This window comes from Chenopodium album, chromosome 10 (assembly GCF_948465745.1).
Source record: "Chenopodium album chromosome 10, dcCheAlbu1.1, whole genome shotgun sequence".
Classification (NCBI taxonomy): Eukaryota; Viridiplantae; Streptophyta; class Magnoliopsida; order Caryophyllales; family Amaranthaceae; genus Chenopodium; species Chenopodium album.
Window position 1 is genome coordinate 27946799 of NC_137843.1, and position 11594 is coordinate 27958392.

Here is an 11594-nt window from a genome sequence, read left to right on the forward strand (position 1 = left end):
AAGGATATATGGAACAATTTACCAATATATATATATATATATATATATTAAATGTAGTTTTCGAGTTGTTCGCCTGCAAACTTTTGCGGATATGAAGCAAGTCTTAGTAGGTCATACCACAATAGTTTTTTACCCAAAAAAAAAAAAAAAAAAAAAGAGCTAACAAACAAAAACAGAACGAACAAAATAAAGAAACTAACTACGCCAAGCACCAAGAGCTAGCCAATGAGCAGATGAAACCCAAGCACGAGGCACCTTGCGAATAAAGCAGGCGGAAAGGTCCTGGATAGCAGCTCAAATTTCCCGAGACAACCAGAAAGCAGACATATCAACCGAGCAAGAACCCCCAAGAAAAGCAGGTAAGGAAGAGCAGTCAGTATTGATAGCAAATTTACAAAACTCTCGCCGTTGGGCCAAATGAAAGCCCAAAAACAAGCTTAGAGCTCAGCTTGCAAAGCAGACAGCCAGGAAAGCCCGAGACCCACCTCCCAAAACCAAAGAAGAATGCATCTCACGAAAGATCCATCCTGCCAGTAGTGTTGTTATCTGATATCACAATAGTCGAATGTGAGTACATTGACAACTGCCAAAGAAATGTCACCCTTTACATAAGAAGAAAGGAAATTTAAGACTTTACGAGTAATACAAGACTTGGCCTTTTAAAGTTTAGTTTAACAGTAACTCCAATGCTAGTAGAGAGGTATTCAGAGTTAAGGCATTATAACCGATAAGGTTTGTTCAACATCATTGTATTGGTTAGACAAATATTCGACACTTTTAGCAACCTAGGACACTTCAGTCTTAGTTACTAGTTAAAGGGTCGGTCTTAGTTAAATGAAACTAAAAACAAAATTAAATACTAATCAAACGGTAGAAATAGGCTAAGTTCCTTAACTAGATGATATAAACCAGACACCAGTTGAATAAGGAGTATTTTGTTTCTTTACCAACCAAGAGCAGGCATGATACCTTAGCTTTCTGAGATTAATTTCATTCTATTTAAAACTAGATTTACATAAAGCTAATAGTTACACTTTACTAAGTTTATACAATACTAGGCTGAAAATCAGATATAAAGTGATATCAAAATTGAATTCATGGTTCACTGTGAAACTTAATAATCAGTAATAAACATATTCATGTTTGACAGCTACTAGGGTGATTGCACATGTCATATGTAAAAATGCTAATATTTCTTGTGAGGGAAAAGGGGGAGAAAATAAAGAAGAAACTAACCAGTTCAATAATTTAATACACAAAAACAACTCGACTTCTGTACAGGAGAGATGGATGTGGCTGAAAGCCCTCATTATAACACCAATCATCAAATCCCTTCAGTGAGTGCAAAGATCCGGCCAGCAAAAGCAGATGGCAATCTCAAAATGGCTTCTTCAATTTCCTGCCAAAGCTGCATAATTAATAGCTGGATTTTGGCATCTAAATAGACAATAATTACAGTAAGTGAGAGTAAACAATATTGGCAGAACAGTTACGCAGCAGTAGAACTCGATTTAAGGGGTCAGAAGATGTAACCCAGCTAAAGTTTACTTTGCAATTATAGGTACAGAATTAAGAATCACTTTAATAATGGAGCAAATGAAATTTAAAATAAATGGCTAAGCAAAGGCGAAACTGAGTTCCTGTAACATTCAACAAGAGAGAACACAAATCAAAATCAGGCTGAGTTTTTTTTTTTTTTTTTTTTTTTGACAACTAGTTAATTTTTGCTCCCAAGTGAAGATCCAAATATTTTCTCCCTCCTTATCTACATATTTGGAGGCATCAAGATCTGCCCTTTACATATCTACATATTGGAGCAGAGCAGAACAGAACTGATTGGAGCTGAACTGAACTAATTGGAGCTGAACTGAACTGAGGTGAGGTGAGCTGAAATGAATATTTTATGAGAGAGGGAAATTAAGAACTGAACTGAACTGATTGGAGCTGAACTGAACTGAACTGAACTGAAAGTAAGTAAATGTAAACAAGCCCTAAGTGGACAAGGATGAAAACCACATTTGTGAACAAAGAAGAATTGACAAAAGGAAGCAAAAGATCCAAATATCCAAGTCATCTCCTATCTGCCATGCACTTATTCCAGTGAATATACATTCATATGCACAAACAATAAATCAAAGAATAAACAATTCCACAGCCACTAGAAAGAAGAAACAAGGCTGGATATTTAAATCTCTTACCTCTACGAAGTATCTTGCAGAAAAGTGGATCAGAAGAATTGCCTTATTCTGAAACTTATCAGCATACTTTACAACCTGCATGATGGTTAAACAAACATCTATAAGAAAATGCAGCATCATTGTACAAACATCAGATACAAAAGGATAAAAAAGAAACCTCATCCAGATGTGTATGTCCATAATCTCTTGCATGCACCACGTCAACTGCTTTGTCTAAGAAGGTGCACTGCATGACAACATAAAAGACAGAACATGCCTATTAATCATCTGAATCTCAAGGAAAAACACAGCTATTTTTCTCCTAAGAAGCTACCAGTTGAGAGAGTAAATTGAGAGCGAAACAGTACTTGATAGAGAATTCCAGCAATCTTAGACATACAAGTACCGCAAGGTCTACAACCCACTGAAGTCCCTGCCATAATGCCGATAATGTGTTTGGGGCTTTGTGTATTGAGGAAGGATAAGATGATTACAGCTCTAGACCCAAAAACAGAGGCTACTTCTAAAATTAACATTGATGTTGTGGTGAGCAAAATTCAGCACTATTAATGAGCTTATGCTATGCACATCTAGCAAACTCACAGAACAATATTCCAAACTCAACACTCTCTAAACACAAAAACATTTGTTGGGAGGAAGGGAATTTTTTGGTTTTAAAATAGTACTAAAAAAAGAAGAGGTTGTGCCATTTCCATAACCATTCAATTTCAAGTTCCAACTAGTGTTCCCCTGCTAAAACTCTTCAACAAAGGACAACAAACAGAGAAAACTCGAGAACCCTTGCTAAATATGCGAATTTCCCTAATACCCATTCATAAGTGTTTATCCGAGAGTTTTAAGACTGAAAGTATTCCTTCTCCCCGTAAAACTTGTAAGAAGAGCATGATAACGCAAGAGAGGGTTTAAAAAGCAGGTCACATGGATCTTACATCACAAATCATCAACACAAACATCATATACATCCGTTTTGCAGATTGAACAACCAGAACACAAACAAAGAAGAAGGCAGAAGCTCAAATAAATTAAAATTATCAGGAAACATCATTGATCGAACAAGTAATAGTCAATAAATAAATCTGAAAAATCAAGCGCTCATGAAGTGAGTTACCTCCATCACAAGAATCTTTGCCCTCAGCACATCAACATTAGCTGGATCAACAATGAAGTCAGCTGTTGTGTCTCCAGTAAATGCTATCTCAGGTGATGTAGTTGTTGTGGTAATCTGCCAATTTAGAACCAATCCATCAGACAGAAATATGCAGAAGGCAGCAGAATCAAATGCATAAGAAAGAAGTATGCTAAGTTGCTGTCCACTTATGCATTTGCATAGCTAGTGTTTTGAAACTATACTAGCTCTACAGGGTTGGTAATGGGGGGAAGGTGGAGGGGGGATACAAGAAGCAAGAAGAGTCTACTCCTAAGACTTTGAAAGGCACAACACATCACAAGAAGGCGTCAAATATGTACCTTCAACTGCAGCTGTGACAAAATGTGTACAATTTATCAAATTAGGAAGGACTAAGAAAAACGATTCCAGCTAAATTAATGCTCTAACTGAACCTTAAGATACCAAGTACCAACTACAGAAAAAAGAGGACCACAAGAAAGTAAGCAGTCAATTAAATTAAATTTATAATTCAGAATGATATTATGTTTGTCTGTCAATCACTAACTACATCCATCTGGACATATGACTGAATGGTTGCATGGAACTCAATAGATGGATACATCTAAAGTAAGGAAACAATTCCAAAACAGATACAAAGTATCATTTATTCGTTACATAGTCCAAAATTCTCTTCCTATCATATATTCCAACTAATTACAGATATGAATCGAGAACAGGTAACTTACTGTCTCATAAATGAACAAACTAACTTTTTGAATAACAGTCTACCCTATCATCATATATGCAACAATTGTCACTTTGATAACACAACTACCAAACATACCTCCACACCTTTATCCTTCAAAGCCTTGATCTCTTTTCCAGGAAGACCAATCAAATCCTGCTTAAGCTTGTGCTTAACTGAATAAACTACGTATCCCTGCACCATATCATATAAATGAACAAATTATACTTGGTTAATAGCTCGAGGATATCTTTGACCCGCACAGATGAGGTGATAAAAGGGGATATAACTAAAAAGGGAGTACTTCGTACCTGACTGGGAATGATATGATATGTCTTAAATGCTTTAACTTTAAGATCCCTCCTAATATAGAATTCTTCTCCTGAAAATCATAAAAATAAAAAGTGAAAGCAGAGTAATTTAGTAGAAACAGTTAGCATGATCATTGAAGAGAACAAGCTTGGAGGTAGTTATATACAATGAAAATATGGATCTAATACGAACATTACCCACATCTAGACCAACTAAATTATTCTTCAGCTCAGATTGGTCCATTGCTCTGTGTACATCAAAAAGCCTTTCCACATCCTCTTTTATAGCTTTAGGCACAAAAATTGTAGGAGGTTTCATAGAGAACAATCCACGAGTAGCAACATACATCGGTAATCCTCCCTGATATACATATCACATTACACAGTACATTTAGTATTTAGGAGATGGACACAGCTCAAAAATACTCCATAGTAGGTCTACTTGAAAGAGCATTTGGCTGTGTCAAAAAAAAAAAGAAAAAAACACACACACACACACACACACACACACACAAAAAAAAAAAAAAAAAAAAAAAAAAAAAAAAAGAGCATATAGCAAAAAAAAAAAAAAAAGAGCATATAGCAAAAAAAAAAAAAAAAAAAAAAAAAAAAATTTAAAAGAGAAAACAATCATTTTCAGAATTCAGTATCAGCAAAAGAAACTATCTATTACTTTGTTTACTTATCAACTGATGATTGAAGAGACAATCTGTTCCATTTGTTATACAATTACTCGAACGACCGAGGGATGGGGAAGGGAGTAATATACATTCTTAAAACAGAGCACAGTAATTCAGTAAACATTTTATAAAAAATCTCCACATCACTGTTACTCAACTCAAGAATTTCATTGAAACTCGTATAAAAAACCAAATCAAGATTATGGCTAAAAGCCTAAAACTCAAGAAATAAAAGTCGACAAAAATTAACCAAAGATCAAAAAAATTCAAACACAAGAAAAAACCCATGAAATACAACAAAATAAAGATTATATAGAGAGCAGAAGAGAAGACATACAATGTGGTCCATATGACCATGGGAGATAAAAAGGAAGTCTTGAGAAATGGCACGTTGAGGGCACCTTCCGATATCGAAAGCGAGGTTGAGAGAAGGGAAGATAACGCATGTTTCTTGGCCAGCAATTGATAAACCCTCAATTTGATAGCCTTGTATATTTATTCCTCTTTTCTTCTTCTTTGTTGCAGAGTACGCTTCCGAGTTCGACTCGTCATTCTTCGGCTCCATTGACATATTTGATACTATTCAACACCTTCTTTACCGCCGTTCCAAGGCTCTCTCTATCTCCTCCCTTCCTCTACTTCTTCCGCCACCGTAGAAAAGAGTGAAGATAAAATTTGGGTACTGAACTTTAATCAATGTTGCAGATTGGGTACTGGACTTGAAAAAGAACAGAATGTCAATAATGTTGTTGGGAGAAGACAAAGTGTATCAAAATTGAAAAGTAGCCTTACAAATATTGCAACCATATAAAACTGAATATATAACCAAAACTGCAGCTATCTTCAGCAAAATAATCAAATTGTGACCCTAACCTAAATTACCAACACATTTTTCATCAAAGTTTCAATTTTTAACACAGAATCAAAACGAAAAGTATCAATTAGGTGTGAAGCTCGAGAAAAGCAAATTGGCAATGAAAATTCAATATAAAAAGCTATTAATTGTAACCTCCACCATAAAATTGAATTCTCAACACAAATTTCAATTATTTTTTTAATAAATCTCAAATTTTATCAAGAACAAAATTTCCGGAAAAAAATAAATAAATAAAAAGACACTAGAGCATTCATAACCACCATAATTATACTAGTCTAATCATTCACAGGAAATCAAATTACGAACATCAAATTGACCAACATAAGTTCAAAACTATCAATTATAACAAAAAATAAAAAATAAAATAAAAAAAAAATCAATATTACACACAAAACAAAAATCCCAATATACACAAATGAATTAAAAACTACGGAGTATCAATCATCAATTAAAAAAACCCAACAAGCAAGAATCTAAGTCTGCAATCAATAATTCAATTATATTTCAAATTAGCAATTATCAATTAGATTAAAAACTAGTAAATTGAACTCACAATGTGCTGCCGGGCAGCTCGGGCTCAGGTGAGTGGGCGAGTATGCGTCTATGCAGCAGGCAGCAGGACTGCCGGAGGCGGCGGTCGCACACTGCAGTTCGGTGTCGTGGGCGGCGCGTTGAGTTCGGAGTGTGGGGCAAAATAAGAAATTGGGAGTAGTAAGTTTATTAACCCTGTAATTTGAAATGAGTGAATGTCTTAAAAATACAATTGAAGCTTTGAGCGATCGAACCGCTGATCTCCAATAACCTATTACAACTGAGTTGCGCACCAACATCTTGTTTTTCTTAGAGGTGATCAATGGGCGTGCCGAGGCAATAATAAAAAAAAATGGGCATTTATCGGGCCGGGCCGGGTCGGGCCAAACTTTAGGCCGTAATATGTGTTCCCAAACACACCAAACTAGACAGGCCAAGCGGGTTTTCGGGTCGGAAAAAAAAAAAAAAAAAAACAACAACAAAAATCACATAAAATTGATTTTCCAAGCCCATCCAAAATTTTTCAAAAATCGGGCCGGGCCGGGCGCGAACTGATTTCGTGCCGAAAAAAGTTGTCCAAAGCCCGCCCAAAATCACGTCGAGCCAATGGGTCGGGCTCAACTTGATCACCTCTATATTTTCTCAACCCTTCAAAAACCAGGGTATGAGTTAATGTGCTACTGCTCAAAGGAATAGCGTACTCCCAAAATTACCCTCAACTGTTGATTTGACGAAATTTCCCCTGCGATCTTGGTCAGCTTCTTAAAATTGACTTTGAACAATGAGAAAGTTGCTTAATTTCTTCCTCTTTTTTCTCCCGAATTTCCTCACAATCATTCATTTGTTTTACTACATTTCCCATAGAGCGATAGAGGTGATCAACTACGGTCCGCCACACTAGCCTGGCCTAATCTGCAGTTATTAATAGCTAGTCTCGAGACAAGCTATATCTATATAGACCCTCACTATAAACGACACTGTTTAATTATTTCAACATCAACACGTGACGTCAGTCAAACACATGTTGTTAAATCATATATAACTATCTCTATTAAAAGAGGGAAAAAAACCATTTTCCATTCTCAAAAACTGTCATACACACTTTCTCTCTCTCACCAAAATTTTTTCTCTCTATATCCTCTCAAAACCACCATAATCTATCAAACTACAAAAGCTTAAAGATCAAAATGACATGCATAAACATGGATATTCGAGATGAAAGTAGAGCAACATCTAAAGAATATAAAAAACGACCTCGGAAAAACGGTAATTTTGCAATTTTCTTTGTACTAGTAGTATAATTGTTTGATTACAAGCTAGACTATTTGTAGCAATTTTATTTGATTATTATGGAGGAATTTTACCAAAATTTGTTGCAATTTTGGTTGATTTTATCTACATTTTCAACTTTGGTTAATTAATTACATCTGATAGTATGAAAATTGTAAACATTCATAATATAAGAATGAACATCTGATATTATAAGAATGAACATCTGATAGTATAAGAATGAACATTTGATATTACAAGAATGAATATTTTGCCAAATTGTGAACATTGATAATGTACATTTGATATTACGAGAATGAACATTTTGCCAAATTGTGAACATTAAGAATGAACATTTTGCCAAATTGTGAACATTAAGAATGAACATTTTGCCAAATTGTGAACATTAATATTATAAGAATGAACAACTGATAGTATATGAAAATGAACTTTAATATTGTAAGAATAAATATCCTATAACAAGAAAATGTTCATTTTTACAGTATTATATTAAATGTTCATTTTCAAAATGAGGGACCAGTCAGAATTGGCTGGACTCGGGACCAGCTAAAAAATTGCGCCTAATGTGACTTGAAAATAGGGCGGGTGGGGCATGCCTAAAAACGCAATTTTAGTTAAAAACTCGAATCCGACCCAAAAAGCTCGCTTTGGCTTGACTATCCTACTACTTTTTTTGCAGGTTTGGACACAAGATATAATGTTAAGGCTCGACCCAACCTTGTAACACCTCGTATTTATATACCCTTAATAAATTAATTTTTTTTAGTATATACTCTATCTGTTACATAATAATCGCAACACTGTCACCGGCACATGTATCAATGCTTAACTTTGACCCTTAATAATTTTAGCTATACTAGGGAAGCCTACGCGTGCGATACAGCTAGCTATCGTAGGGGAGTTATAAATTTGAACCTCAAAGTTTACGTACTTTGAGTTGCTGTTGAATTATACTTGTCTTAGGTCGATCAATAAGAGATTATATCTTAATTTATTTAATTGTAGAAACATGTTTTGTGTTATGATTATTTATTTTGAAAATGATCATATATATTATAACTCGCCAATGTACGTATTACTATATAAAAAGGCAATCAAAGCTATTGCATCATTCTATAACTACAATAGGAGTGTTATGGAGAGGACAAAACCCTCGTTGAACACCCTGGCACAAAGGCTATGTGAATTAGTATATTTCCCTGCAATTAGATAGTCTTTGGACCATATAATGGAGGAGATAGCATTTATGAGCTACGAGTATTTAACTGATGATGTATGAGTACATCTTAACTCTTTCCTATAAACATAAACTATACGCTTTTCCTAGGATAAAAATCGAGACAATGACATAGTAACTAAAGCAAAATACATCTTCAAATAGCCTCTTAATCAAAAGCATAAGACTATAGTACCTCATATGTGAGACATAACTGCTACATTCCGTAGAAGACTCATCAAAAGAGTTGCTTTGTTTGACTCCCCTATAAACACAACTAAAAGAGATTACATCAAAAGTATTACTCTTTTTTTTTTATTTTTTATTTTTCTTTTATCATTTTAATGGTATCCAAGCAATTACACTCCACCACTACGAAGGTACCATTATTGCATTCATCCGTCAACTCCACCAATCTTGAGCTGTCCCCAACTCTAACCGGATACGGGCGTCTCCGAATAGCATGCTTATTCACCTCTTCGTATAACATAAACAAATAGATTGCACAAACTTTACATTTCCTTTAGTATAAAAAAATAACCAGCAGGGTCATCATCCTTATAGAATTATCGCGGCGGTGGGTGGTGACCGGGGGTACTAGCTAGAATGGAAACTGACATGTTAGCAGTAATTTTCAACAACCAGAAAAGGAGTTCATGAGAAAAGAGGAAATTGAGAAATAAGGAGTTTTGGCCTTTTCGGTGGAATGATAAGAAGGAAGATAAACAAAAGAAATAGAGGACAAAAATACGAAAGGTTAAATACTTAAATGCATCAAAATTAATTTTAATTGGGGGTAAATATGTCAATTAACTTTTTTAAGGGTATAATAGTCTTCACACTATTCATAAGAGTATTCTCCCACTTTTTATAAGGTAGGGATGCTATTAAGAAGTATAAAAGCTTGATCTAATGAAAATGTACATAAAAACTAATCTAATATATTTTACATGACAATAAATGCTATATATATATATATATATATATATATATAATATATATATATATATATATATATATATTAATAAAAAGTATACTCAAAGTAAGCATGTGAATAGTGCAAAATTCAAAGCCCCGATTATTATGAAATAGAGGGACAAAAGGTATTTATTATTTTATACTAGAACTTTTGTAACATTTATTTATATTTAATTAAGTTAGCATCACAACCAGACCCTCAATTCTTACATTTTTCACTGTTTGGGTACTCCATTTATTTTTTTCACTCTTTGGGTACTCTAACCCAAAATATGGCCAACTAACTCACCTCTAACTCACCATTAACTACAAGTAATAAAATACTATTAATAAAATTTAATAAAAAATGCATTAATTAAAGTAATCTGTTTTTTTTAAAAAAAAAAAACCTAGCCGTTGGAGTCTATTAAAACGAGTTAACAACAGCAAAAAAAGCCATAAAAATATACTTGCAAACCAAAAAAAAAAAAAAAAAAAAAAAAAAAAAAAAAAAAAAAAAAAAACCATAACAGTATGCCAAAATTCAGAGCAAGATTTCCCTAAAAAAAATCCAGAGTAAGAATTTCAGAAAAAGCAGCCTAGCTTGTTCCTTTCTGTGTTGAAGACCTGCAAAGAGCAAAGTCAAGTTAGGATTATGGACTTCTGCCACTGTAACAAAAGAGTGCTGCATAGAGTTTCAAGAACAACCAAACATCCATTCATGAGGTTCAAGATATGTGAGAATTACAAATGCTTCAATGGATGCAATTATTTTGAATGGGTTAACATGCCTCATCCAATAAAATTGAGGAGTGAATGGGGCAGTGATGATTAATAGCAAAATGAAAACAGAACAGGATATGCTCAATTTGAAGAAGAAGATTCAATATCAAAGCCTTGTAATCATTTTGCTAATTAGTATTGTCGTTGGATTGAGTGTGTGGGGTGTAACTTCACAGTCTTGTAATTGTTTTAGTTGAAGTAATTGCTGCAAAATTAAGGGGTTTTCCTTTTAGCTTGTATTTGCTGCTGCATTGAATATGTACTGAATTAATTTAATTGACTGAATAAGAAGCAAAATTTTAACCTTATATGACTTATACATACCCCTAACTGTAATCCCCCGTATTTTTAAATATTTTATAAATGAAATTTTATTTTATTTATAATATTTATTTGTATTTTTTCGGAATTTAATCTCAAAAATTTCAAATTATTTTTGGGTTGATAAACGATTTTTTTACAAAGAAATTTTTATGAACCATCATTCTATAATTTATGCCCATATAAACAAAGCTTAGTCCATTTTTATTCCTTAATTGGCCCATTATTTTTATGAGGCCCAATATTCCTACTTACCCTACAACTCTCTCTCCTATAAATACCCCATACATCCCCAAAATTTTCCCCACACAAAAGGTTAGTCTTATTTTCTTTCTCCTTTATTTTTTTTTCTTTTCTTTTTCCTTTATTTCCTTTTTCTTTTTTTTTCTTTCTTTTGCTCTTTACGTGAGTAAAACTCATTGCCGCCTTGAATTCCGGCGCACCACCTGTCGCCGGCGACCTCCGGTCAGTCGACCACCAGCCCGGCCACCATGGCTGGCCTTCCTTCCCTTCTTCCTCCCTTGTTTCATCAACTTTATACAATTTTAATGTATTGATTTTGGATTTAGTTTTAATT

At 34.1% G+C, this 11594-nt stretch overlaps 1 protein-coding gene across 3 annotated transcripts; it reads right to left on the minus strand.

The window, feature by feature from the left end:
- Positions 1 to 31: 31 nt before the first annotated feature.
- Positions 32 to 6706, minus strand: LOC145563858 (nuclear ribonuclease Z-like). 3 transcript variants are annotated; one of them, XM_081624271.1, is made up of 10 exons: positions 6473 to 6706; positions 5380 to 5755; positions 4561 to 4723; positions 4363 to 4433; positions 4151 to 4246; positions 3307 to 3420; positions 2356 to 2424; positions 2199 to 2273; positions 1237 to 1399; positions 32 to 546 (listed from the first exon to the last, which is right to left on the minus strand). In XM_081624271.1, the coding sequence occupies exons 2-9, from the start codon at positions 5611 to 5613 to the stop codon at positions 1325 to 1327; spliced, it is 897 nt and encodes a 298-aa protein (XP_081480397.1). In that variant the 5' UTR covers positions 5614 to 5755; positions 6473 to 6706; the 3' UTR covers positions 32 to 546; positions 1237 to 1324. The 3 variants fall into 3 exon arrangements, with proteins under 3 accessions (XP_081480397.1, XP_081480396.1, XP_081480398.1); XM_081624270.1 differs by having other exon boundaries at positions 5380 to 5760; XM_081624272.1 differs by lacking the exon at positions 32 to 546 and having other exon boundaries at positions 1271 to 1437; positions 5380 to 5760; positions 6473 to 6703.
- Positions 6707 to 11594: the final 4888 nt, after the last annotated feature.